Genomic DNA, 27727 nt, shown 5'->3' on the forward strand with positions numbered 1-27727 from the left:
CATGGCCAAACGGCTCGCCAGCGCCCCCTGCTGGAGACAGGAAACGAGCCAAAAATAGCAACTTTAAGTGGGATCCTTCGCGGGCTGCACGTCGGGGAGGTGGCGCGCGGGAGTGCGAGGGCCCGTACATCACTGCTTGCAGTTTTAATTAGAGATTCCACCTGTTAAGTGAACTAAAATGTTGTGTCAGAAACCAAAATGCAGACTTTGCCCAGAAAAAAATATTACAAATGCCCTGTTTATTGTTTCCTTTAATCACCCCATTAAAACACAGTGAAACACACTGTTATAACCAAGTGAAAACCACCTTGTGGAAACAACACATTACTCGACTTCCAGACTTGTTAAGACGTGACAGAAGAAGCTGTAGAATATTCACATTTTTCTAAGTTATAACAAATGATAAACAAGCCTCCACCAACATTGTTAAGAATGTGCAGTGTGATGAGGTGAGCCACATGCAAAGTGAAATCAACTATTCAAAACGATAACAAAATAGCAATATGTGATTCTCCAAAGACTAAAAGTGAGATCCGATGGTCTACACTGCAGACCAGAGGGTCATACGTACAGGGACACTGTGAGAGTGAAAGAAACTACAGAATAATACCTGAATTGAAGCAGTGTAATAGACTTTTTGTGCTATCAATCATTCAATTGCTGGATATTTCCTCTTACCATCATCCTGCGCTGTAATGTTGGATGAGGACAAACATCCAGAGTTACCAGTATACTACAGAGGTAGATTACACAGCATCAAGAGGAAATGATGAAAGAACATCTCTGAGAAGCGCTACATCTCATAAGACTGATATCAACCCTAAAACTCACCTGAAAAACCAGGTAAAACCAAGACTTGATAATTCGAGCTTTCAAAATAAGTAGTGGCACAAATTTTAGCTTGTAGAAATCTATAAAAATTTCAGTGAAAAACTGAGCGCTGTACATGTTCAATTCATTCATCCTCAGTTCTCATGGGTTGGGTGACGATGGAAGTCCCTCTTCCCGCCCGTCTTGCTCACCAGTTTTACATCCGTGATGATGATGTCATGGCTCACTGCCTTGCACATGTCGTACACAGTGAGCGCTGCCACGGAAACGGCCGTCAAAGCCTCCATCTCGACTCCCGTCCTGCCCGTAGTGCGACACGTTGCTGTGATGACAGCAGCGTTCTGCAGCTCATCCAGGTGAAAGGTGACAGAGGCGTGGTCTAAGGGGAGCGGGTGGCAGAGCGGGATGAGGGCTGAGGTCTGCTTGGAAGCCATGATGCCGGCCAACTGCGCCACGGTCAAGGCGTCGCCCTTAGCCAGCTGGTTATCCCGGAGCAACCGGAACGCGGTGGGGCCTAAGACGACGGTGGCGCAGGCTGTAGCTGTTCGACATGTGGAGACTTTCCTGCCAACGTCCACCATGGTGGCTCGGCCCCGGGCGTCTGTGTGCGTCAGCTGGGCTGTGGTGGCTTCATCCAGGTGAGTGTCGGAGACATTCGTGTCCGAGTCGGTCTGATCGCCCACAGCCTGTTTGAGGTTGACGCCGGGGTCTTGGCTAGAACTTCGATTGTGGCAGAATCTAACACTGCGTCCTTTAAGATTTATTTTGGCATTCATTAGTAGTGTGCAAAGAACAGGAGCTCCTGGGGTCCTGAATACGTGGCTCTTCGGGGCGGTTGGACCCCTGGTTTGTGTGTACCTGAAGCAGTCTTCATTAATGTAGCTCATGACATTTGTGCGTCTCTGAAATCTTGCAGTCTTAGTGTGATAACTGTTGAAAATAAAACCAACACCTAAGGAGGAGTGAAGGTGCACTACATTGTAGAGGTCGTCTGTCACATTAGGTTTGTCTTTGCTGATATGCGTGTTAACATGTGTTTCCCCACTTCTAAAGCACCCAATGTGGGCCGGTTGTGTTGAAGCAATAGAGTCTGGAAGGCACAAGAACCCCTCTCTATTCAAGACTCTCCTGCTGCCTGTATGGCACATTAGAGGAGAAGTTGTTGGAAAAACGTCATTTTTAAAATGGGAAACGATGGGGAAAGCCATTGGGCTGTCTGGCGGCTTTGGTAGGAACCTTTGGGTCTCTGTGCCGAGTGGAAAAATAAAAAGAGAATGTTATTAAAGGATGCTGTTTAATCAAACAACAAATGCTTATTGTTAGATAAAGATGCATAATTCACATTTGAGATTTAAGTTTCTTAATCGTTATCAGTTGTCAGTGTGAATGTCGAACAGAGATTGGTGTACAGTCCATAATTAACAATAAAAAAAAATCAGAACTGAACAGTGAGAGCACAAACTGAGTGTGAGAGATATGTACGTACAGCCATGTCACCCACCAATGAGGATCATAGGCCTGTTCTTCATCTGGGAGATACTGAACATGCCTGAAGAGAGGAATAGAGATTACATTTGAGACGTATATAAGCAAATGGCACAAAAATCTCTGACTATACCCCATAAATGTTGTATTATATACATTTCTACCTGCATGCTGTTTCTTCTTTCTGCCCACGGCCTCTCCAATGATCTGAAAAAGCTCTTCATCAGATGCCCCAGAGCGCAATACGTCTCTGAGGGAGACCTCCGAGTTACCAAACAAACACACCTGAGAGAAGACGACAGACAAAGAGTCAAAATCAAAGACAGAAACACCTCCAAGGAAATAGCCAAGGAAAGCATTGAAAGAAATTACAGCTAATATACATGTTAATTCACGTGCACCCTATTATAAGTCAAAAACAGAGCTGATTACCGGCTCCTTAAAGCCCTACAAAGAACAACTGTGTGTACCTTGAGGTTGCCGTCTGCAGTAATGCGTAAACGGTTGCAGGAACCACAGAAATGGTCAGACATGGAGGTGATGAAGCCCACCTGACCTTTGAAGCCTGGCACTTTAAATGTCTGTCACAAAATAGAAACGACTGAGAAAGATTTCTTAAAAACAATTCCAAGCACTGAAACCAATGACTAAAGGCTTTATTTGATTTTTACACAATACTCTTTAGATGTTTTTTTTCACCAATCTGGCCATGAATAAGGTTTGTTAGAGGATTGTGACTAATCTTCTGACAACGAACTAACTTACCATCAACAAAGTCCAGCACTACCAATATTTGCTTCTTGATAAAATACCACAATGTATTCTTAGTCTGACTTGACTTAAAAGAGGAATTCAGTATGGTGAAGTGTCAAGACAATTTATCAGAGAAAAATGCAAACTGGCCTACAAACAGGAATAGCGCTAGCACCATCCTGATGTATTTTTTTAGAATAATCAGGATGCTGAATAAATGTGTTCCAGCTCCTAACGGGTGCAAATCAATACTTGAGAAACCTAGTGCAGAGAATACAGACCTTGGCCGTGTCAGTGTGTCCAGCCTGAAGCCTTTCCAGGTTGGGCCACTTCTGCCTGATGCCGTCCAGCATCTCCTGGTAGCTCACCATCTTCTTAAAGTTCCACTTGTTGCCTGCAGAGAGGAGAAGAAGCAGCATGGGTCAGTGAACACGCTGCAGTATATCACAAGCTACAGCGTCTTTCAGCTCATCAACAATTCAACAACTGGTAACAAAGTGACTTCTGCATCAGCAGCATAACAAGTTTCTTCAAGCAAAACTGAACAGGCCGCAAAATGGAAGAGGAACATCTTAAAAGCTTGCTTAAAACCGAGCTGTGTGCCTCCAAACCCAGTGTACCGTTATAACACTCTGCAAGTATAATACCATTTTATTGGTGTTACTTGAAACCAAAGTTTTGTCGCGGCCATTTAAACTCCTCGTAACGCCTAAACGATGTAAAAATAATGACGATACCTTTTCAGATCTGTGCAGTAAGACATTGTAGGAGGTAGGAACTCACCATCAAAGGGCATGTATTCAATGAAGCGCACCTCCAGAGGCTTCTTCTCCGTCAGCGCCACAAAATCGAGCAGCTCATCCTCGTTGAGGCCTCGCATGACGACACAGTTGATCTAGAGGTTCAGCACACGACAATAGATCACTGATTACTGAGCTGAACAACCTTTCTACTCACAACTCTGTTATGTAACTGTTGATTATGTCAGAGTCGAGGTCGCCCAGGACTTTTAAGCAACCACACAGGCATCTGCACAAGTAAAATGACTTACTGGGGACGCCTGGGCCAATATCTAACTGTGTAACACAGTAACGGTAGCTGTTACAGGACTTTGCCGAGATATTCATCCACTGATGTCCCTCAGGGGGATAATTAACTGGTTCCGACTCTTTAAAAGGACACCGAGGTCTGCAACTTCTCGAAAGAAGTCTTGTCTTCTTCTCTTAAGAATGTAAAAGCTTAAAACACTATTACACTTAAGTTTTCATCCACATCAGAACTATCCGTCTTTTTGTTTACAGTCTGCTGCTCATACAACTAGAAATGAAAGTCCTCAATTATGAAAAAGCAGAAGTCTGAACTACTTCCTTGTTGAAATGTGCCTGGAGACTCTCTCAACTCTGTATAACAGGAGGAAGGACAGCAATCAGAAGCATCAAGCTAACCAGCTTAACATCTGAGCAAACATGGTGTCACCGCCTCAGACCTCAGTGACGCTCTTCATCACACTTTTCCTTAATATTCCGAAAGGTGTCAGAGAAGGAACCAGATTACTTGAGTCTGTTTAAATGTTAGTTTGTTAATTGGTTTTACATTTGTCGGTTTCTCGTTTGGATTCTTTCCGTCAATGCACTGCACATGTAAACTAAGCCTCAGTCCTAAACACTCATTAATATTAATAAAAAAAACAACTATTAATGTTTTACTCTTAACAGCTGAGATTGGTATTTTTCTTTTTTTTTTTTATTTTGTTTGATCTAGGCTCAGCTTTTGATACTGTCAATCCCACAATTTTGTTAGATTGCCTTTAAAAGTAAAAGACAGATGGGACAAAATGGGAATATTAAATACTAGTATGATGATTTTTCAAGAGAATTAAAAACAAATAAAATGAAGAGTAAACATATAATGATCAATGCTGTAAGTGAGTTTAAAACGGTGACAATGGTAAATGTTTCCATGTAAAAGAAACTGAAAATATGAACAAAATACCTTGACAGGATTGTAGCCTAGTTCCACTGCTTTATCAATGCCCTCCATTACTTTGTGAAACCCTGGGGGGAAAAAACAGACAGACGGAAATGGAGATGAAGAGTTTAAACTTGGATAACATATCAACATCTTACAGTTGACACAGTGCTCATGCATTTGGGTCGGTGAAATCTCTTCTATAAGGCCAAATCTAGTGTGGAGATGGTGTGAGATTAGGAGAAGGATTTCAGTCAAAATGGACAGAGCCATACGACAGACCTGAAGATCAGAGTTGAGTGATGGTGTTTTGCCACTAACCACTGATATGTAAACATATATGACCGTAAACTGTCATGGTCAGACTCATCCTGTGTTTTCATTTGCACAAACCCAGCAAATTCAGGCAGACATGCAAAGGTAAGCTCCTTTGTAGGACATGTTTTATCTAGATTTCTTAAAACGGTGATGAAATGCCCCCATGTTGTACTTCAAATCCTAATTAAGCATGTTTAAGGCTTAAGAGATTTATTTCAGGATATACCAAATTTCTACAAAACATTTAACTGAAACAAACCCAAAAACTTAACTGTCAGCTGGCGTTATGGGTCAAATACTTCTCCGTACCTTTCCGCCTGACAATAAACTCAAACTTGGCAGGAACCAGTGAATCCAGGCTGATGTTAATCAGGTCCAGGCCGGCATCTTTCAGCTTGGGCAAAAGCCTGGCCAAGTTCATGCCGTTGGTTGTTACCGCAACAGTCTTCAGGCCATCCAACTTCCTCAGCTCAGCTGAAAAAACAGAAGACAATGAAACAAGGTAAGAGGCAGAAAGAAAAGGATAGAGTGAGCCATAAGGAAAGAAACCTCCGATGCAACGTGGTGAAGTGTGCTGAATTTCCACTGGAAGCCTGCTGCACCAGCTGTTTGCAAATTCAGACACAAGATAGTTTTAACAGGAGTGTTTACTAAATGATGCAATACCGTTTCTGCATTAAAGACAGAATTATCCATTTATTCATATACATAAAAAAATAAAAAAAACATTTATAAGACTGGCAGATTAATCCAAAATACTGTTAAGGTCCCGAAAGCTCTTGTTTTTAGCAGTTTTTACCAAGTAAACAAACATTCAATACATGTTTATAAATGCATATAAACACAATTTATCTTTTACAAATGTCATGAAATACTTTTAATATCAATCACGCAGCCCGTCCCTGAAACACATAAACATATACAAAAATAATTACTCTGCAACAACAAATATAATGGATCAAATGTCTGGGTATTGTTTTCACGTAATACAAATCATACACTGCAGTTACCTTTAATGGAGGGTCATGTGAGGTCACGCTGATGGCCTGTCACAGCACACAGTGACAACTGATGATCTTTATGAGGCTACTGGCAGCATATAGTCATCTCTACGAATGCATGACCCATTAGTCACACAATATTACCTTGTTCATTCATGTCATGCTTTATGGTGTTCCCACTCAGAACATGGAATGTCAATGGCCGAGGTTGTAACGGTTAATTGGCACATCAGGCTGTAAAATGAAAATGCTGTGATAATAATCATTAAAACCAGCACATGGCTGTGGTGCAACAAATCGTTTCCCTTCCACACATTCAGTACGTCTTAACCTGAAGGCATCACTTCTGCACCGCTCTCTCCGTACGTTACTTGGTTCTAGTCAGGAGGGTCGGCACGGGAATCATCGATAGCCTTTGTGTCAAACGCTGTATTATTCCCCTGAAAAGACTCCCTACGTCCCCTCGGCTGAAACGGCATAAAGTCGGTTTTAAAGTTGGTTACAAGTGAATGAAACAGCAGAGCAACCTTTCAGAAAAAGAAGTGAACACACCAGTGTTTCTACATAAATGTTGGTTGACGAATTTCAAAGCACAAAACACTTAAATGGTGTCGGAAATAATCAGCCCGTATTAACTACATTCTCGACTAGCTCCTTACTTATGATATCCAGGACATCAGGTCGGATGAGGGGCTCCCCTCCAGTGAGGCGGATTTTGTCCACTCCCTCTCGGACAAAGAGGCGAGCGAGGGTCAGCACCTCCGAGGTGGACAGCAGCTGGGCCCGTGGTGTGAGCTTCACCCCCTCCTCTGGCATACAGTACTGACCTGGAAATGGGAAAGATCAAAGGTGCAATTTGGCTCTGAAACAAATACCTCTAGCCGAGATTAGCAAAGAGCTCACCTATTTTACAACGAGTGGGATTCTGGCGGAAGCTCAAAGCGCCAACGAATAGAGATCTAGCGCAGCACTTCATCACATACAAGCTGAAGCTGGATGAAATGTGTTTCTCGTTGTTTTCAAATGTTGTTGATGATTGGCCTGGTAACCATCTCATGATGTGTCAGGCCTGTTTATATTGCACAGCAATTGATATTTTCACAGAGACAAGAACCTATTTGGATAAACTGAACTTTTGCGAAGACAAAATGTCCTTCCATTTACATGTAGAAAAAAAAAATAGAAGTCTTAAGAAGACAGACGAAGAAAAATGGGACTTATTCTATGAAATAAAAGCCTTTCCATTGAAAAAAACAAACTAGGTGAACATCAAATATTATCAGAGTTGTAGAGTTTGTTGTTGCAGTAGCAGCAGCAGAATCATCACTGGAAGTAGCTGGATAAGATCCAGGAGGAAATAAAGCACAGTAACTAAGAACACCTTCGACATCGCACAGAACATCCACTCACAGCGTAGGTTGCATTTCTCAGTCAGGGAGATGCGCAGGTAGCTATGCTTGCGGCCAAAGTTGTCGGTCAAGAATGCTGAGAAGGGTAGTATGTTGTCATCTTTTAGCCTCTGCTGGGGATGAAGAAAACAGGCATGTGGATCCAACACATAGAAATAGATGATAATGAGGCTGCAGCATCACCTGCTATGTCTTGTTTTGTGACACTATTTTGCATAAAACGCATTACTTCCTCTGTTCAGAAGCTTTTTCTTCCTGACTCAAGGAATACCGGTGTATTACTCCGAGGCTGAATCTGAACACTTACACCATTCTTAGCAAGGTATTACAGACTTGATCTGTACTTGGTGTAAAACACACAGCATCCTGACCTGGCCACATACAAATCTGAGTATCAGCACATCAAAAGGCTTCACCAAGTCAGTGCCACTGAAGAAAGTGCACATGGCTTTATAAAAGCCTTCGGCTGTAACCAGCCGGCTGATGTTGTCATACGTTTTCAGCACAAAAGCAAGCATGTGACTCAGCAGTCGGATGGACACACTTGACATACTGAAAATCCCTTATTAATGCTGTAAAGACCAAACCATTACTTTAAAATCGATAGCTCCTCTGAATATAAATACCAAAGCATAAAATTGCTTCAAAGACAGTTCATTTAATTCTTGAAGTAAAACGCTTTGACTAAAAGAGCGTGAAGTATGTTTCAATGAAATGGTTTTCCTTTTTCAGTCACACTGTCACTGCAAAGCAAACAGACACAGCAACTAAACTCGCTGCAGATAACATGACCGTGACAGTGGGCTTCGGCTTTAGTCTGGTTTAATGCAACAAGTCCTGAGTCTAAACTTGAGATAGCGTTATGTTCCACCACCCCAAGACACATGCACGTTAAGTTCTATGTAATATGAATGTATTTAAAGCTCCAGGCCTACACAACTTGCCAGTGAGGACGTCACGTCGGCCGCAGTGAGAGCTACACAGGAGGAGAGGTAAAGTGGATTGCCACGAGGTACTTTATGTCCCAGGAATATTTGCCAACTTTAGATCCTTTCTAAAGACTCGAGGGAAATACATCCTACAAACTCCCTTTCACAGCTACTGTCCTAGTCATTCACTTTTTTTTTGGGGGGGGGGGGGGGGGGGGAGGAGGGGTTTACTTAATCCCTATCATGGTGAGCTGGTTAAGCCTCTGCTGGGCCCTACAGTGGGGTGGGTGTTATACATGTAACGTTATCCATTAACGAACGATATCTCTCGAACGATGAATCAAGTCTACGATGACACACTCACAGATCCAGGATCACCCACGAAGGCAGAATCGTGGAGTCATTTATTACCTGTCTTGACCCGGTTTTCAGAGATGCAGCGAAGTTGGGAGAAGTTAAAGTCGAGTGTCCGAGCTCAAGTTCATTTTCCTTGTGCGTAGCGCTGGAGTACATCCGCTGGCTGTTGCCATTTACGCACCGCGCCAAGAGTTCCCTGACGTTTCTTAATCTGCTGTGTCTGCCAAACACGCGGCAGTACACGCTCGCATGAGCAGCCATAGTGTGCCTTTCTGACGGCTCTGATGTCCTCTGGAGTTGTTTACGGATCTCTGGGTGTGTGTGAGAGCCGAGCTGTTCTGCAGTACAAGTCAGTTTATCTGGACACTGGGAGGGGGAATATCAGAGGCGGGGATACGTCAGCCAATCATAATCAACCCTACGCAGTTCTGGTGCACGCTGGGTAATGTAGTCCAAAGGCTGGACAGCGCGGAGTATTTCCGTTTTGTTTTTTTGTTTTTTTACACAGAGATCATCATAAAACTACCATTGCATCTGAGGCCGCCGTGTCTGTAGAGTGCAGGTTTGGGTCCCCGAGATAGGTGCCAGATTTGTCCACTCAGGGTTCCAGTCTTGCACGGCATTAGACTTTTTTTTTTTTAATGTTGTGATCACGTGGCCCTTGCACAAATGCAGTTGTGCATGCAGATTTGTTGGGAAATTAAACCATTGAGTCCAACCAAAATGTATGGAACCCCTTTTAGCATGTATGTCCAAATGCAGTTCTCATATGATCCTATATTGCCCTGCAGAGACCAAATATCACTGTTGGCCTGTACAGAGAGTGCTATAATTAATAGCTTTATTGTCCACCTCAGAATAGATAAATTAATAATATGCTTTTTAAAGAGTAATAAAACAGCTACATTGAAAAAAAATTCCTGCCACACTTTGTGGCGACCCTTACATTGCATTAAGTATAACATTTACACATTTTGAGAAGGAGCAATAGCCTGATGAAAATATGATCCATCACACATACTCAGATAAACAAGTATAAACACACAGGCTGACAAGAAAGCCTGCCTTTTACATGTAGGCCTACAGTGAATTACAACAAATGACTTCCAGTCTTTATCGGGCCTTCGGGGCCACTGATTGTTCAGCCCGGCTTTCTGTATTTCATTATTAAGTAAATTTAAGGAGGCGATATATATATATGTGGCAGTCAGAAGAAACTGTTGAAGGGAACTGAGGATAAATGTTGTTTAATAACGGTAATTAAATGGATGTAACAGAACTAAACACTGAAACACTGTTTCATCTTTGAAAAAGACATTTATTAAAATAAATAATTTTAAATGACCACATTTGAAATATGACTGGTGATACCAAAGATGTGCTTAAGATCATCTGACAATGTAATGGGATACATAAAAATAAGAAAAAATGGTTTTAATATAGAATACATGTACTTTTTTGCCTTTTTTTTTTACAACTACTTGGTCAGGCTTTGTAGTGAGTGCTGGTATATGCTGTGTTTTGCAATAAGGATCACTGGGCTTCACTGTCAGTAAGTGGAAAAGCAATACATATGCTATCCACTAGATGGAAGTACAATGTTGAATTCGCTTTTTGGAGTCTAGAAATACTGTACTTGCTGTCTTATCAGACATCAAATAGAAATGAACATTTTGTTTGTAATCTTAGAGGAGCTTGTAGCATAATCAGCCTAACTTGTACACATAATGGTGGAAAAATGACAGACTGTTACTAGTAAATTAACATTAAGAAGGCAGCAAATCAAGGTACATTTTCTGTCAACAGTGTACCTACAGTGGGTACGGAAAGTATTCAGACCCCTTTAAATTTTTCACTCTTTGTTTCATTGCAGCCATTTGCTAAAATCAAAAAAGTTCATTTTATTTCTCATTAATGTACACTCAGCACCCCATCTTGACAGAAAAAAACAGAAATGTAGAAATTTGTGCAAATTTATTAAAAAAGAAAAACTGAAATATCACATGGTCATAAGTATTCAGACCCTTTGCTCAGTATTGAGTAGAAGCACCCTTTTGACCTCGTACAGCCATGAGTCTTCTTGGGAATGATGCAACAAGCTTTTCACACCTAGATTTGGGGATCCTCTGCCATTCTTCCTTGCAGATCCTCTCCAGTTCCGTCAGGTTGGATGGTGAACGTTGGTGGACAGCCATTTTCAGGTCTCTCCAGAGATGCTCAATTGGGTTTAGGTCAGGGCTCTGGCTGGGCCAGTCAAGAATGGTCACAGAGTTGTTCCGAAGCCACTCCTTTGTTATTTTAGCTGTGTGCTTCGGGTCATTGTCTTGTTGGAAGGTGAACCTTCGGCCCAGTCTGAGGTCCAGAGCACTCTGGAAGAGGTTTTCTTCCAGGATATCTCTGTACTTGGCCGCATTCATCTTTCCTTCAATTGCAACCAGTCGTCCTGTCCCTGCAGTTGAAAAAAAAAAACATAGCATGATGCTGTCACCACCATGTTTCACTGTTGGGATTGTATTGGGCAGGTGATGAGCAGTGCCTGGTTTTCTCCACACATACCGCTTAGAATTAATGCCAAAAAGTTCAATCTTGGTCTCATCAGACCAGAGAATCTTATTTCTCATAGTCTGGGAGTCCTTCATGTGTTTTTTGGCAAACTCTATGCGGGCTTTCATATGTCTTGCACTGAGGAGAGGCTTCCGTCGGGCCACTCTGCCATAAAGCACCGACTGGTGGAGGGCTGCAGTGATAGTTGACTTTGTGGAACTTTCTCCCATCTCCCTACTGCATCTCTGGAGCTTAGCCACAGTGATCTTTGGGTTCTTCTTTACCTCTCTCACCAAGGCTCTTCTCCCACGATTGCTCAGTTTGGCTGGACGGCCAGGTCTAGGAAGAGTTCTGGTCGTCCCAAACTTCTTCCATTTAAGGATTATGGAGGCCACTGTGCTCTTAGGAACCTTGAGTGCTGCAGAAATTGTTTTGTAATCTTGGCCAGATCTGTGCCTTGCCACAATTCTGTCTCTGAGCTCCTTGGACAGTTCCTTCGACCTCATGATTCTCATTTGCTCTGACATGCACTGTGAGCTGTAAGGTCTTATATAGACAGGTGTGTGCCTTTCCTAATCAAGTCCAATCAGTTTAATTAAACACAGCTGGACTCCAATGAAGGAGTAGAACCATCTCAAGGAGGATCAGAAGAAATGGACAGCATGTGAGTTAAATATGAGTGTCACAGCAAAGGGTCTGAATACTTATGACCATGTGATATTTCAGTTTTTCTTTTTTAATAAATTTGCACAAATTTCTACATTTCTGTTTTTTTCTGTCAAGATGGGGTGCTGAGTGTACATTAATGAGAAATAAAATGAACTTTTTTGATTTTAGCAAATGGCTGCAATGAAACAAAGAGTGAAAAATTTAAAGGGGTCTGAATACTTTCCGTACCCACTGTATATGTCAAAGCTTTTTGGTAAATTCAACTGCAGAGTTGGCATTTTTGTCAATTTCATGCCCTCAGACAATATATTTGTGAAAAATTACAACTTTCTGACAGAGCTGTAAAAAGGAGAACCAACTGTTAGATCTTCTGTTTCTGTTTCCTGATATGGGATATATATTCTAATCAAGTTACCGTATTTGGACGAAAAAGCTGTTTGTTTGTTGAGTATATTTTTTCGGAACCCCTGATGAGTTCTGCCCTGCCAGTAACTATTTCTACAATATTTTCTATTTCATAAATTATTTACACGTGAACCATAGTTAAGAGTGATAATATGTGTTCAATACTCTTCTCATAAAACCCAGTTCGACAGATCTCTGTGTATCTGAACCATGAAAGGAAAATGTGCAAAAAATACCACAAACAGATGATCTGCCGAGTCCTCCTTCATTTAAATGATGTGCAGTGAGATGAGATGCACTTGTGAGAGAGAGAAAAAAAAAAAAAACTTTCCTATCTGGAATTCAGTCATACCAATAATTTTCCTTTCTCTTAATAGTTAGGTGAATTATATTCTAACTGGTTCAGTGCACATTGCAATGAAGCCATAGATCATCGGCGGTGATTTACTTGAGAAATCTTTCAGCAATTAACATCTTGGGTCATCACACACACCAGAGAGGTCCAGCAGTGGGTGGCAGAAGGCCCTCACAGGTCTCCATCAGGGCTGTGATCAGTGAACCAACATGCAATTCCATCCATCATCATATTACTATTTTGTTTACATTTAAATCTAAATGGATTTATTGACACTACAAAGTCCCCTTAGTTGTAATTTGTTTGCATTGATTTCACAATTAAAGCTAAGACACCTTTAAACAGTATGTGCTTCACACCATCCTGCAAATCTAAGACTGCCAGCTTGGATCATTTTGAGCTCCAAATTGACACCACAAACATCTGATCTGTATTCTAAGATCTATAATTCATGTTTCATGAACATGAGGAAAATATATATCAGCATTTGTGGACTAATATTTACATTTTATACTTCTTATCTCTCAGAAGTTTAAATTTCTTTTAAATTAGTGCCTCCTATTCTGCTATAGTGAAAAATAATGTGTTCAGTCATGTCTTTATTGTCTGATATGTGGAAAATTTGCAGCATGAAAATAAACAGTTAAAATGCAGAAAGACACTTGAGGCCCTTAAAAGTGCTTGTGTCACACAAACAATACAGAATGTAGTCAAAGTTTTATATGACTTTTCATTTCAGTTAGATGAATGAAAACCTAAACATGTTGCACCTCATTTTATTCTCTCTTCAGTGACCAGAGGAGTACATGTCAAATTTATTTAAGAGAGGATCTTCCAGATTTGCTAAGATGGATGGAGCTTTGTAGGATTTGCAGGCTAAAAATGTGTGCTTCCGTTTTGCTCAATGAAATTCTCCAGTGTTGGAAAGCAGCTGAAATGCATCTACTCAAGTACTGTATTTAAAGAAAAAAATGTAGGTACTTATATTACAATTTTGTCTAACTCTATTTACTCCATTTCACTATATTTCAGAATAAATGTGTTTTACTGGACTACATATTATTTATTTAACAGCTTCACTAGTAGCTTTTCAGAATAAGATTTTGTTCAACTCCAGTGCTTTGTTCAAAATATAACAGTTTTAGCTTGTAACGCTTTCCTTGATGCCGCTTGTGTTTTAAAGTTCTCACATACTTTCATTCAAAAAGCTGATCAAGGTCCAGAGAAGTGAGATTGTCCATCATTTTACTAATTGTCTTATTTCATCAATACAAAAAAAAAAAATTGCTAGATATAACTTTTTGTTTTCTTTTACAAGTAAAATGCATTAAAACATCAACATTTTTCTGCTCATTGGTACTTTTTTCATTACTCTAAGTGTATCATTACATTAGTACCTACGTAAATAATCAAAATATGTTTCTGCATGACTGAAAATCCTACACTATAAATCAGTGGAAAGATCAGCACCGATCCGATGATGGATCTGTAAAATAACACAAAAATGCATAACCTCTAAAAGTTATACCCTTCATAGCCCTTTTTCACATCAATAATGCATCAACACATTAGAAGGAAATAGGTCTGGATCCTGAGTTGCCTTTGTTCACTCAGGGTGCTGATAGATGCGAAAGTCCGTCATCTCCAAGGGAAATTATTTGAACATTGTTACATTATGTTAAACAGGAACAGAGCGTCATAACCTTGCGACAAAGCTCCTGCTTTGAATAATGGTTAGACAAAGAAAAAAATGATGTGTTGTGTAATATTCTGTCTCTATTGTTTTAGTGGACAGGGTATTGATCATAAAGATTATTGACTGCATATGGTAGGTAGGTAGGTAGGTAGGTAGGTAGGTATATACTTTATTAATCCCCGAGGGGAAATTTTTTTCGCCACAGCAGCATACATACAGAAGCAATAATAGAACAATAGAATAAAATAATAGAATAGAATATATAATAGAAAAGCAATAAAATAAAATAGCAGTAAATAGTAGTAAAAAATATAAATATAAAATATAAAATGCACAGCATATACAGTATATATACAGTACATTAAATATCTATATATATTATATAAAACAAACCAATAAACACAGTCAACATATATATATATATATGTATATATATATGTATATATATGTATATATATATATATATATATATATATATGTATATATATACATACAGTACAGTATATATCTATATATATAATATACACATAATATACAAGCAACCAAGAAACACAGTCATCAGTGTTATTGTATTCATCAGTCAGAAATATGTTTGAACACTTCACTGCTCAGCACATTCCCAAAGACCTCTCCAACAATGGCTTATTCAGGTTTCTATTGCCTTTCACCACTCTCCTTTTAGCACCTGAAATGCATCCAGCTCCACGGACCACTTCAGCTGGGCAGAAGAACATGTAATCACAGCCAGCCAAGAATCCTGTGAAAAATGATGATTTCTTCAGTCCATGTGAATCTCAATAAGATTTGCCTTATGCTTAGTGCATTTTCCTATAGTTTCTTTTTTTTTTTTTTTTTTAGCTCTTTCTCCATCCAACTGCTTTAATGTCGTTTTGTCTCTGTATTTGTAGTCGTTTGAGTTCAAAGCCATGTGAAAGCAGTGCTCAAGACTGCGGATGTTGGCAGAATGTCAGTATTGCCACAGCAATCATTTTTAAAATGCAGGTTTTACATACTGCAAATTGGGGCATAGGTTTGCTCCAAAGCCCCACGACAACTACTACAACAACTATTTACTAACGACATCAAGACTTAAAAGAATGCAGTCGAAGGCTTAAGGCTTAAGCTGAAATGATTTTCTGTACAGTTATTCACTATATGGAAATATGCATCACACAAAAGCTGTGAAATAACCCATTTACAGATGGCCAGCAGTGTTATGATCTGCAATTACATCCAGTCTGGATTTCAACCTTATCAAAGCCATTAACACTGTGTTGCTGTGTCTTGCCACAGGTGTGAGGAGGACATTAGCACAACTGAACAAGTGCCAACCAAAGCTGGAAAGAAGGAGCTTTGAATCAGTACATCTCTCCTTTGAGTGTTCACACCGCCATGTTCTCTAAATGCCACCTGGGCTCTTGTGTTTGTCTTATTTCACCATAATTTTGTTGCCACCCAGTAAACACAATTCCCTCCAGAGCTTGCCAACAGACAAAAAGTACTCAGTAGTCTGCAGACCGATTAATCCCCTTGAATGGTTGGAATGACGGTGGTAATTATCCTGTCATGACACAGCAATTAAACAGGGGTATTTGAAGCCAGCATAGATTGTAAAAGAGATTCCTTAAATGATAGGCTTACTTCCCACTCTTGTCCAGCAGTATTCTCTCTTATTCTGTGTGGGTGTGATTTACTATTGCAATAGAGGGAACATGAATTTGCATATGGCCAACAGCAAGTGGTGTCACGCTATAACAGCTAATATCTGGAGTTGTTTTTCTGAGCGCTGCGTAATGGAAGGATTAAATATGTTCATCCTGTCCTTCAATTTAATCATGAGCTGAAAGGAAGACAACATTAAAACCTTTACAGTTTAATTTTCACTTGAGATAAGATATGAAGATGTGTATTATTTACACATATCCTCTTATATCAACATGCCATTTTTTCTCAGTTACAGATCATCTAGGACAACATGTGACAATGACAGGGGAGATTTTTAGTCAAGCATGTCAAATTAAGCCAGTTTTCTTTGGTTGGTATGAAATAAGATTAACTAGAAGGACACTGGAAGAGCACATGCCTCTGCAAAAGAATAGTCCTTAAAGTTCTCCCCGATGAAACCAGAGTCCCTGGGAGCTCAATGAAAAAGCTTTGTGTCTTAAGTTTGAGCAAGTAAATGTGTACCTCAGAAGATTACTCAAAGCTATGACTGTGGATTGTCATATGGAGTCATCATATGTCTACAAATTCCAGTTTTGTCACCACTAAACTTTACAATACTGCCTCCACATCGGGCCTGGAAAAAGGCCCAGTGGATTGGGGGCTGTGAAAAAGGTGGTATTTATGGGAAGTTCTTCCATCTCAACACAGGACACATTATGTTTGATTAGAATTACTGTTGAGTTACAGTGTTGAATTATGCCAAATGTGTTTTTGGAGAATATTATAATTTGACAGTGAAGTTGACCATTGACCTTTGTGTGTATTGATTTTGTAATGAGCGTCTGAATATTTTAGTTATGGCCACAAACATGTTTTGTGAGGTCACAGTGACCTTTGACCGCCGAAATATAATCATTTTATCCTTAAGTCAAAGTGAATGTTAGCAGAAATCTGTGAAAATGACAAACGGACAACCTAACGAAACAAACACATAATGCCGGATGTCTAATATTAACTGCAGCACGCTTTTGTTCTTGTTCGTATGACTGGTAGCGGCTGGATTACAGTAGGAGGCTTGAGGCAGAAATGAGGTGCAACAAGGTGTTTATTCTCCTATAAATGAAAAGAAAAAAAAAAAAAAATGATTGGCAAACCAAAAAAAGTGGGGGTGGCATTAGCACCTAAGAGCAGCAGCCCTTTATGTTAACTGGCAGCCTGCTACTGACTAACCCTCAAATCCTGATCCTGGTATGGGTTTCCATACCAACAAACAGATTACATACAGTAGGCCTACATTTCACTATGAATTGATCATTTAAAAGTTTCACACATCACATTCAAGGCTATCATCACCAAGCTTGAATTTGCCTATTTGCTTCACCCTGAACCTTTAAATATTATTTAGGCTTCCCATGGACTCCTTTGTCCTGAACACCTTGAAGATGAAGCACAACAGCAAATGTAAGAAACTCATGTTGCACTCATTCAACATGACACAAACCTGCATTTAGACCTCAAAACAAGATATTGAAAGTATTTTCTACACCTTACAATATTCATGAATAAGTGTAATTGCAAATTACACACCATAATTGTGATAAATGCGGCATGTGTTGTGTTCCATTTAGTTGTGTGAGCAATGCAAAGGACCTTCGTTACAGGTCTAAATGTAGCCAGTGAGACCAGTAGGTCCCACTAGGAGTCAGCAAAAAATATACTGAAATAGAAATCTCCAGAAATTAAGGATTCACTATTTTTTTTAAATCATGGATTCAACTTTTTGTAGATTTGTTGTTGACTGGGATGAGCTGAAAATCACTGGTGACATTCCTCTTTACAGATCAGGTTGATTTCCACTGACTTGCTACAGGTGTCCTAGTTAAAGTAATTTCTGCCCTCGAGCAAGATTTCATTGTGATGCTGGCATCAGTGAGCCTCACTCGGTAAGCAGGTGGTGCAGCTCTACAAGGCTATTTAGTCATTAGTCATATGCATTTGTCATGCAATTTGGGATGCATAGAACCTCCATGTGTTTTGGTTGTATGGTGGAGAAAGCTGGGCATCCTCCTGTTCCCCACTGATCAAAACCTGGCAGCTTTGGAGCTGTGATGCATACATCACACCGAGTCCCAGCACAAGATGTGGAGAATGAATTATTCAATGGTGCAAACAGAAAATAATAGTGAAAGATGATGACAATATGCAGAGTCTTTCTAGCGGTTCAAAAGACAGAATGACTCCAGAAGCAATGCGGTTTTTCACCCCTTTAATGGAAGTACAGACTAGAGCTCTTTGACTCAGTCAAACCATCTTCATCTATTAGGTTGTAAGGAGCAGCACGGCAAATTATGTGCTTTTAGACTGTCAAAGAAAGATCACATTATACTTTAATATTCCTGTCTCTGCAGTTTCTCTGCAATAAATGGCAGAAAAAAGGATACATATCTGTCTTCTTCTTTGCATCCGTACTGCATTATATTAGAGGATTTTAATGATCATATAATGTGTGGGAGATGGGGGGAAGTAGATTATTCAAGTGTCCAAGTTTAAGTATCTTTGACTGTCATCTGCCAAGGACAGTTTCCTCACAGGACAGAAACATAACAACTGAGATGTCATAATGAATGATGAATAGAGAGACAATGAGATGTTTTTTTAAAATTAGTTCAATCCAGCTGAGTAATGGCACATGGCATTGTCAACTCAACACCCTTTACATGCTCACAAAGTATCTTAAATTATAGAGCGATGATAGTGGACATTCACAATTTGCAAGTAATTAAGGTAAAAATAGTTGTCTGTCTAGGACAGAAAAAGAAGTATGGCATTGTTGTACCGTTTTACTATCATTATTCTATGAAGCAATAGCTTCTGAATTATGTACAGAGATGCTACAACTACAATCACCTGTTTATTGCTCAATTATTGCTGCAGAAAGGCTCGAAGGTGACTTTCATGTTTGTGCCTCTAAACAACATCACCTGTAATGTCCCAGGAAAAATGGCTCCTCTGAGATAATAACAGCTGAAGGGTGGTTTCTGCACTGCTACGGCTGCTACTGTGTCCAGAGTTTTCAATTTTCACACCAAACACTAGAGTCCAAAGCCCCATCTGTGTTTAAGTTTACTCAACAGCTTTGGCTAATGTTCGGGAAAGATTATGGTTTTGGTCAAATGTAAATAAAAAATGTCCTGTGGACTACTTCTGTATTAAAGCAAACCACAATCTTTTCCAAACAAGCTGTCAGTGAACATAATACTAAAATGCAAACAAAACATTTTGTTCTGTTGCAATGTAGTTGTATGGAAACATAATTTGATTTAATGTTACCAAGACAGAATAATTATAATTATGCATACGCAGCATTAAGGACATACTACACCAACATCCCAGGTCATCAGATACTACCATTTTGTTACAGCTCACTGGCCTCTCACACACACTCGCGCGCACACACACACACACACACACACACACACACACACACACACACACACACACACACACACACACACACTTTTTTTGTCACATTTTGTCAGATTTGGGAACCAGAGCTACGTGGTTAGTTTAGGAAAATGATCATACTTTGTGTTGAAATAAGCAATTTTACGAAAGCCAAAGGGCACCGTGTGCGTATCTCCCTGATGTCAGTGGCTTTTACACAGCAGTATGTGCCCCAGGAATGAGAATGGGCTACACACAAAATATCTATAAACAAAAACTACTGTAAATTTTACCCTCCAAAGAACTGGTCCAGTTAAAATACATTCTCCATCGCCCAAAGAAAAGTATGTTACGCAGTTTCAAAGAAATGGTGTAAGCAAAAGTCGAGAAGAGTCTTGAAGTCAGCAAAGTGACTCTGATGTCATTGTGATAATGTCATTCGATTCATCCCCTGTATCTATTGAACTGGGCAAGGGTGTTTTATTTGCTCCTGAACTTAATTTTTTTCTTTATTCGAGGATGATTGTTATTTCTTCTTTCAAAAATTCCCATAGTCAAAGTGTACATCAGACTGATTACCCTATACATGCCTTTTCATGGTTCCTCTGTGGCCTTGCACGCTCTTTCTTCCATCACCCAGTAGTGGTTAATCCACCAGAGAGGGTAGGGGGGGCAATCACAACAGGCTGGATCTTTGTGTGTTTTCACACTGTTTTCTTTTAAGTCACTCTTAAAAACACCTTTGGTTGACTGCATTTCATTTTATTGATTGACTGTCTGCTTTTTTGTCTGTTTTACTTCTGTTGTATTTTATGATTATATATTATCCTGTTGCATTTTGTGTTTTAAAAGTAAAGCGCTTTGTAACTTGTTTTTGAAAAGCGCTATAGAAATAAAGTTATTATATTATTATAAGTGCCACCAAAGAAAATGAAAAGTACAAGATTGTGAGTTTAAACCATTAAAAGAGAACTAGTGTCTCCATACTCTCGCGGGCCTATATTGACTCTGAATGTGAGGTATAAAAAAAGATCATGTAAATATGCACTACCTAGTACGCAGAAACGTAAAGAATTCTCACAGACTAATCAGGATTGTTCACGTAAAGAGATCATAACGTCTTAAAATCCATATTTCTGACAGTTAACCTTTGCTGTCTTTTTGAGCTGCAGCTTTATGTGTAGCCATTTTGCCTGCTGATAGTCTGTTTTTGCAGTTGATGCTCTTGACCTTTATGCTGAGCATCATCAAGTTGCAAAATGAATCTTTCTTTAGGATTAGTAGCTTCATTCTGCACTGGAAGACAGCTTTGCTAAATACATTCCACAAGGGATAAACACAAACAATAATCAATATCCTCCAGAGCTGTGCTTCTTTGACATCCAGCGTCCTTTGGGGACAAGCCATTGTTCTTTGTTGACATCTTGCTTTAGCTGAAGGACGTGGGAACTCCCGGCACATGCAGTGCCTCTGAAGTTAATCCTCAAGCCGTTTATCAATTTTCTGCCGGAGATGGTGTTAGCTACAAGAGACTGCTCAGAAAACGCTGGGACATAAAGATCTTAGGACTTGAGAGGAGAACAGCTAAGAATTAACTTTGAACATCAATTGATAAGAGTGGTTTGGACAAAGGATTTTCTTGTTGATGCAATACTGCAAATGCACATTGATTACAGCCATTGATTATACAATCACAGTATACAGTTTCCCAAGCAGACAAGGGGTTAATGGAATCGTGCCCACTAAGCATTGTGGTCATTAAAGTTTTAGATCGTTTTCCCTGCAAAAATAGATAGGTGTGTTCCTTCAGATGTTTTACACTTTTGACTTTTAAAGGGTTGGAAGATGTTGCAGGAATTTTACTTTTACACTCACAACATGAATTGCTAATTGCATTTCTTGAGATGCTTCAAAATTAAATGTCTTTGTACATACCCACAACTGATATTAAGCACCTTATTTTAAAATATGGGTTTATAATGGTTTGTACTGGATAGCTGATAGTGAAGATTGAAATGACAGCAAATACGGGGTCAGACGATGGACCCACTGTTAGACTTGTTCCATATGCGATGTATTAAACATAAAAAAAATAAATGTATACGTGAGAGGCATGGCAAAAACAGGGACTATAAATTGGTTCTTTTGGCCACTGCAATTGGTTTTGACAATTGATTACCTCCAGGGATAGCAATGAAATTAAAAAAGCTTCACCCGCTTTTCGTGGTGTAGTTAATTCATTGCCTTGCAATAAATAAAAAAAGCCCAGGTACTGCACACACAAAGATTTTGTTTGACATGTTGAAACACACCATCATGTTCTGTATCTTAAGGTTAACTCACTGTCTTCAATTACTTTGAGCCTCAGTAGTTTGGACTCTCCTCCATCCTTGTGCTTCTTTAAAGGAGCTATTAATAATTTCTGCAGAGGTGAAGCACTTTCTAGTTCTCAGAGATTAATGAAAAGGTAGTCAGCTCGTGAATAATTTAGGTTTGTCCTCTTCATTCATTGCTGAACTCAATTTGGACACACTTAACCCTGTAGTTTCTCCTCCTTTCAGCTGAAATCTCTTCAGGATTTGAGCGTAATGGTGAGATTTTCATTACAGGATTGTGAAGCTTGCAGGAGCTGTGGGTTTATTGCAGAAAGAATGAATAAATCATGAGTGAAACAGAAATATATGGTCATGTGAGAGGAATGAATATGCTACTGTATGAGAGGCAGTAATCTTAAATTGCTAAACCTCAGCAGTTTAGCAGTGCTAATAGCATCACTTGACATCTGCCAGTCGAATTTCTGTTTCAAACATCACCTAATAGAATTTATAGAACTGCTTATAATGCATTTTGGAAATATTTGTAATCAATTAAAGATTTTTCTTTACCTCTAAATCGATTGTTTACCAATGAAAAGGCTTAAGTAAGTAAGCAAGTACTAAAACTTAACTTTAGAATGGACTTTCAGAAAGTTTACAGTCCAATCATTGTTTTCTAAAGATGTTCCCACAGCTACAGGTAGCCTGTATGCATCCTTACAAGTAGCACTGAGGCCAATCGAGCGCCTCTTGTTCTCGTCAAGACTCCTGTGGCGCAGCACACTGTCCGTTTCTAATAGCTGAAGTAGGAGCAGGAAACTGACATACTTGTCCAGGAGGTTCAGGCTCCTAATTACTGAATTATGACACTGTAGCCTCCACGGTCTGAATATGTTAAAATTGGCTTGGGATGAAGTAACTAATATTACAAATAACTCTTCCCCTCGTGTTTTGAATAGCTGCCCAGTGTAGGAAGTGATTCAGTAATATAAGACCAAGACAGAAAGTCAGACAAATGAAAACAAAGAGTCCGATCAATTTTCTCAATAAAACACCCACGTGCAAACTCCCGATTGTTGAGGATAAGGTTAGTTTAAGGCAGTTTTTACCTGAGGCGTCCAAAAAGTGATAAAACGACAGTAATACCACCAACTAAGATATGTTCAAACATTTTAAGGTGTGGTTCATCCCTGGGAATAAACACTGTGGAGCTAAAATAAACAGTTTTCAAAATATGACTTTCCAAGAAAAGTGGTGTCTTGCCCTCAAGTGAGGGGTAAGTTGAGGCACATGGTTGTAAATTGTGCTACTAATTATGTTGAAGTAAAACTGAACATTTTCACACTCAAGTAAAGCAAAATAAATGTAATAGAGGTGGCTGGCTGCGTTTGTGCAAACAGAAATAGCTGGTTTGAAAAGCTGAGATGTAAATATGTACACTGTAAATAGTATAAATACTGTGTTGTGTTTGTGAATTATGACTTTTCTTACTCTCTCTTGGATGAAACTAGTTGTACAGATTTGCCGCTATGTAATATAATCTTATAACACTAGATTTCATTTATTTATTTATTTATTTTTTTTTTTGATAGGTGAAAAGGGAACTGATGGTTACCCCTGTGTGCAATCACGCAGCTTCTGAAACGCTCCCGGTAGACTATGAAGGCGTGCAGAGGAAAAAAATAACCGCCTGTGCCCAGTGGAAAATGCAGGTTAGTTCTGTTTTTTGTTTTTTTTTCTTCTCTCCACTTAAACAGTTCTTAAACCTGAAGATCTTTACCTGCGTGATTCTGTCAAGCGCAGATGAAATGTACAGGCGCTTGTTTCACAAAAAAGTCCTCTGGGATTTTGTCGTGGTTTTATTTTTAGTTTACCTCGTCTGTAATTTCTGGCACACATCAGACCCACAGCTGTGAAGGAGACCCTACATCTTGCACTATTCATTTATCCATTATCCACAGCACAGAGCCTCTCGAACCCGCTGGAATAATTAAACAATCTGAGCGTGGTGATCAAGTCGAGCCTGACCGTTTAGGTTATGAATTATAATATAGTGTTCAGACTTTTGCAGAAGTGAAATAGATCTGAAATTTCTAACTGACAGAAGCTCCAGTGACCAACAATGTTTTATTGTGTTAAATGCCTGTTGCTTCAACTCCTCTCCTGCGTTTCTGGGCACGCTCATGTGATTATTTCCTTGTATATTTGCATGATGTGGATGTCCATTTGCTTACAAAGCAAGGGATTGAGATCCGATCACAAGTGGTCACTCGAGACGCATGTTAAACGCAGTTTCACAAAATAAATAGATTATTAATAAACTCAGAATGTGACCAGGTATTTAAATTCCAGTAATATTTACTAGTAACTACTAAAACAATAATAAAAGAACATAACAAATGGACAAAGGGACATGGAACCGTTACATGCAATCTGTCTGCTGTCCTCCTGTATCAGTCTACAAAGTAATGCTGAGGATATCCGTCCATTATCGATAACCACTTATTCCTGAACAGGGTCATGGGGGGCTGGAGCCTATCCGACTTGGCGAAGGTGGTGAGATGTCCATGTGAAATGTGAAATACAGCTAGTATAGCTTAGTTGAAAAAAAAAAAAGAAAACCTCCATTTGCCTGCAAGTAAAGAACAAGTTCTTTCCCAATCAGTTTTACTTTTAGTTGCTTGTCCCCAGGCGATCCGAGCTGGAAATGCAGCTCTGTACATGTGGGCAAAAGTACACCATGGACTAAAATATTCCCATCCTTCCCTCGAGACAACATTTTGCATGCTCACAGCAGCACTGCAGCAGTGACATTTTAAAGAGCAATTTGCTAGTAATGGATGTGAATAAGAAGCTAGTTCAACCATGTGATTGAGTTTTCCTCATGTCCTCAATGATATTTAGAAATGCTTACAGCCCAGAACAGTTGTGCTATGAACACTTTATCCTCAGTTGGGTTTTCTCAAGAATCACAGTTATGTGTCTGTCATGACTGTGGGAATGCTCATTTCATATGGGATGATCAACAAATGCACAAGGTGATGATTCTGTTATATTTATTTATAGATTAACAGTCAAATACATGTTAATGATAATCGTTTTTCACTATTTACCTGTATTTGTATCTTGAATAACTTTCCAATTACCCATATTTTGAGATGCATAGATACACCGGCATTGTTATACTTACATCCCCACTGTTAGCGTTGCTGAAAGATCAGACCTCAGTGTTGTTGACTATTTCTTTAGTAAAATATCTATTTTAATAGTTTCATTTAATGACATTTTATTTCTTTTTTTTTGTGTACTGTCATCCATTCACAAATATATAATATTTAAAGAGGACCAATGTTTTTTTTTCAATCCCTTCAGGCCTAGGGTGTACCTTTAAATTATAATTATAATTTATAATTATAATTTAGTTGTGTTGTATTAAAACACACCACCAATTTGAATCTAATATATTCAGTATTCAGCTATCTAAAATGTATATCTGGGTTTCTCAGATGTAGAATTGCAACATTTTAATGTGTCTCTGTTTTACACCAACAAGAAGTCAGAAAAACTAAGACGTCAATCTGCAATCAGTTAAGTACTCTGCAGGGCTGCTCAGAGCTATGCCACTGAGATTGTATTGTGTCTGTTATGTGTGGCACAGATTAGAACCCTACACATAGATTAGCACACGTTCATACAACATACCAGGGTAAGCTCTTCATTCACCCACCAGCAGTGGCCTTTGCAGAGAGAACATACATTATTGACCAAGAAGTGTCTCCAGCATCGGCGCTTGAAAACACATTCTCTGAAAGAGGCGAGCTGCCCTAAAAACTAAACCAGGAGTCACCGGCTGTGAGCAAGTGGGGGCCGACAGAGAGTACAAAGCAATCATCGAGTGGGGAAGGCTGAGTGCTCGCTCCGCACCAGACCAGCATGCTGGAAAAAAAAAAAGTCTCAAAGGTCACCATCCTGCTTTTACAGATTAATTCTAAAGATCAGGCGTTTAGCTGTCAGAAGGACTGTTGAATCTAAAGTAAGGACACTGAAGTGTTAAATTCTTTTCAATAAACTGAAATGTTTCTTAAAAACAGTGAAGTGAAGTTTATCCTGATGGAGCTTTGTGCCTTTCCTTTATGCAGACACTGGGAAAGCTGAGAGGGGTGACTGAACAATATGGAGCCATGAGAATCAGTTTCAGTCAGTCAATATAAGGAGTAATATGAGTTGCTGGTGAGGTATACACACAGAAAGTTAAGACATTTCTGGGAAACTGTGCTTTCTGTTTTTTCAATCTACGAACGCTGAATAGAAAATCACAAAAGAAACACACTTGGACAGTTGATGTTTTCCTGAAAGCCACCCCACAAGTAATCAAACATTGCTCAGTCTCCTCTTGTTACCTCTGATCACATCTAACATGCGCATAATTTGTCAAGTTTAAATGACAAAAATAATTATATGCATGCACAAGCACACGGATGCAGCCATGTGCACCGCTAATGCTGCTCCAAGAAGAAGTCTACAAGCTAATGCATGTAAACAATACAGGTTTTAAATGAATCCTTCACAGTTTTTCCAGTTACGACTGTCTGGAAAAGCAGTCCACTGAGACTCAGCACTCAGACCCTGGGCTACAAAAATACATATTATACTTTTACAGCCGCATAGCTAGTTGATTAGCCATAGATGTTTTACCACTTACTCGTATCCTACTGTTATAACTTATACAGAATTTATAGAGGACATATTTGGTAAGAAACTCCAGGCACCTGGAAAAAAGGCGGGTCAAAATCTCAAAGGTAAGAAAGACTTTGCAAATATTTTATGAGGAAGGAAGGAAACACATTAAGGTTTATCAAGCACTAAAACATCTGTATTTCTCTGAGACAGAATTTGATTCCGAATCATTTTACCCCGGAAATGAACAAAACACATTTGAAGATGGACTGACCATCCCGAATCAATGTCGTCAGTGTAAAATTAGTAGGAATAGAGTGGCACTGTGACCAATTTGTCAACTCAGCTGTGACTCACAGGACGTTACTTCCTCATTAAAAGCACATTTAAAGACCTTGAAAGCGCCAGAAACAATAATACGATAAGTCAGCCGGAAAGAACAAGCTGCTTGGTGAGCAACCTTATGTGCAGTGCTTGTATAGTTGTATATAGAACAGAACATGGCCGCCAAGACTTACAACAAACTGAACAAAACCCTGAAATGACAGACTGAATCGCCGTTGAATGTCAAGCCATGTAAAAGTGCAAAATCATAGTGACTACACATCTTTGAAAAGGACTGAACAAAGTGATTCAAAGTGACCTAAGCCTCTACTTTCATAGCAACAAAACGGAAACACAGCATCCAGGTTATTGTACTTGTAAAAGGAATGTGTGCCTTCTCAGGATGACATCGTGTTGTTGAGCCAACTTTACATTTTTTGGCCAGAAGACCTTTGTTTTTTGTTTTTTGTTGTTGCTGGAGCTGTCTTGGAACCAGGGCAATTTATGCACACCTGCATTGATTTTAATGATTGGAAAGTAAATTATGCACACTCAAAGGTCCCGATGCAATTCACTTATTAA

At 39.5% G+C, this 27727-nt stretch overlaps 1 protein-coding gene across 3 annotated transcripts; it reads right to left on the reverse strand.

The window, feature by feature from the left end:
• Positions 1–212: 212 nt before the first annotated feature.
• On the reverse strand, positions 213–9386 carry mocs1 (molybdenum cofactor synthesis 1). Of its 3 annotated transcripts, none has more exons than XM_069160921.1 (11): positions 9106–9385; positions 7767–7875; positions 7016–7183; positions 5665–5829; positions 5062–5123; positions 3853–3964; positions 3351–3463; positions 2787–2897; positions 2481–2601; positions 2333–2380; positions 213–2077 (listed from the first exon to the last, which is right to left on the reverse strand). In XM_069160921.1, the coding sequence occupies exons 1-11, from the start codon at positions 9310–9312 to the stop codon at positions 966–968; spliced, it is 2328 nt and encodes a 775-aa protein (XP_069017022.1). In that variant the 5' UTR covers positions 9313–9385; the 3' UTR covers positions 213–965. The 3 variants fall into 3 exon arrangements, with proteins under 3 accessions (XP_069017022.1, XP_069017021.1, XP_069017023.1); XM_069160920.1 differs by having other exon boundaries at positions 7767–7878; XM_069160922.1 differs by having other exon boundaries at positions 1987–2077; positions 2318–2380; positions 7767–7878; positions 9106–9386.
• Positions 9387–27727: the final 18341 nt, after the last annotated feature.

This window comes from Embiotoca jacksoni, unplaced genomic scaffold (assembly GCF_022577435.1).
Source record: "Embiotoca jacksoni isolate LCO1_2020_lvr unplaced genomic scaffold, fEmbJac1.0.p SCAF_27, whole genome shotgun sequence".
Lineage (NCBI taxonomy): Eukaryota > Metazoa > Chordata > Actinopteri > Embiotocidae > Embiotoca > Embiotoca jacksoni.

Bases quoted from the DNA above. Each gene is read 5' to 3' on its own strand.
- mocs1 (XM_069160920.1), bottom strand. From the start codon at position 9,312: ATGGCTGCTCATGCGAGCGTGTACTGCCGCGTGTTTGGCAGACACAGC. The intron at 7,184-7,766 runs GTGAGTGGATGT...TCCCATTTCCAG, and splicing joins TGAGAAATGCAACCTACGCT to GTCAGTACTGTATGCCAGAG. The intron at 5,124-5,664 runs GTACGGAGAAGT...TTTTCCCCCCAG, and splicing joins GTTTATTGTCAGGCGGAAAG to GGTTTCACAAAGTAATGGAG.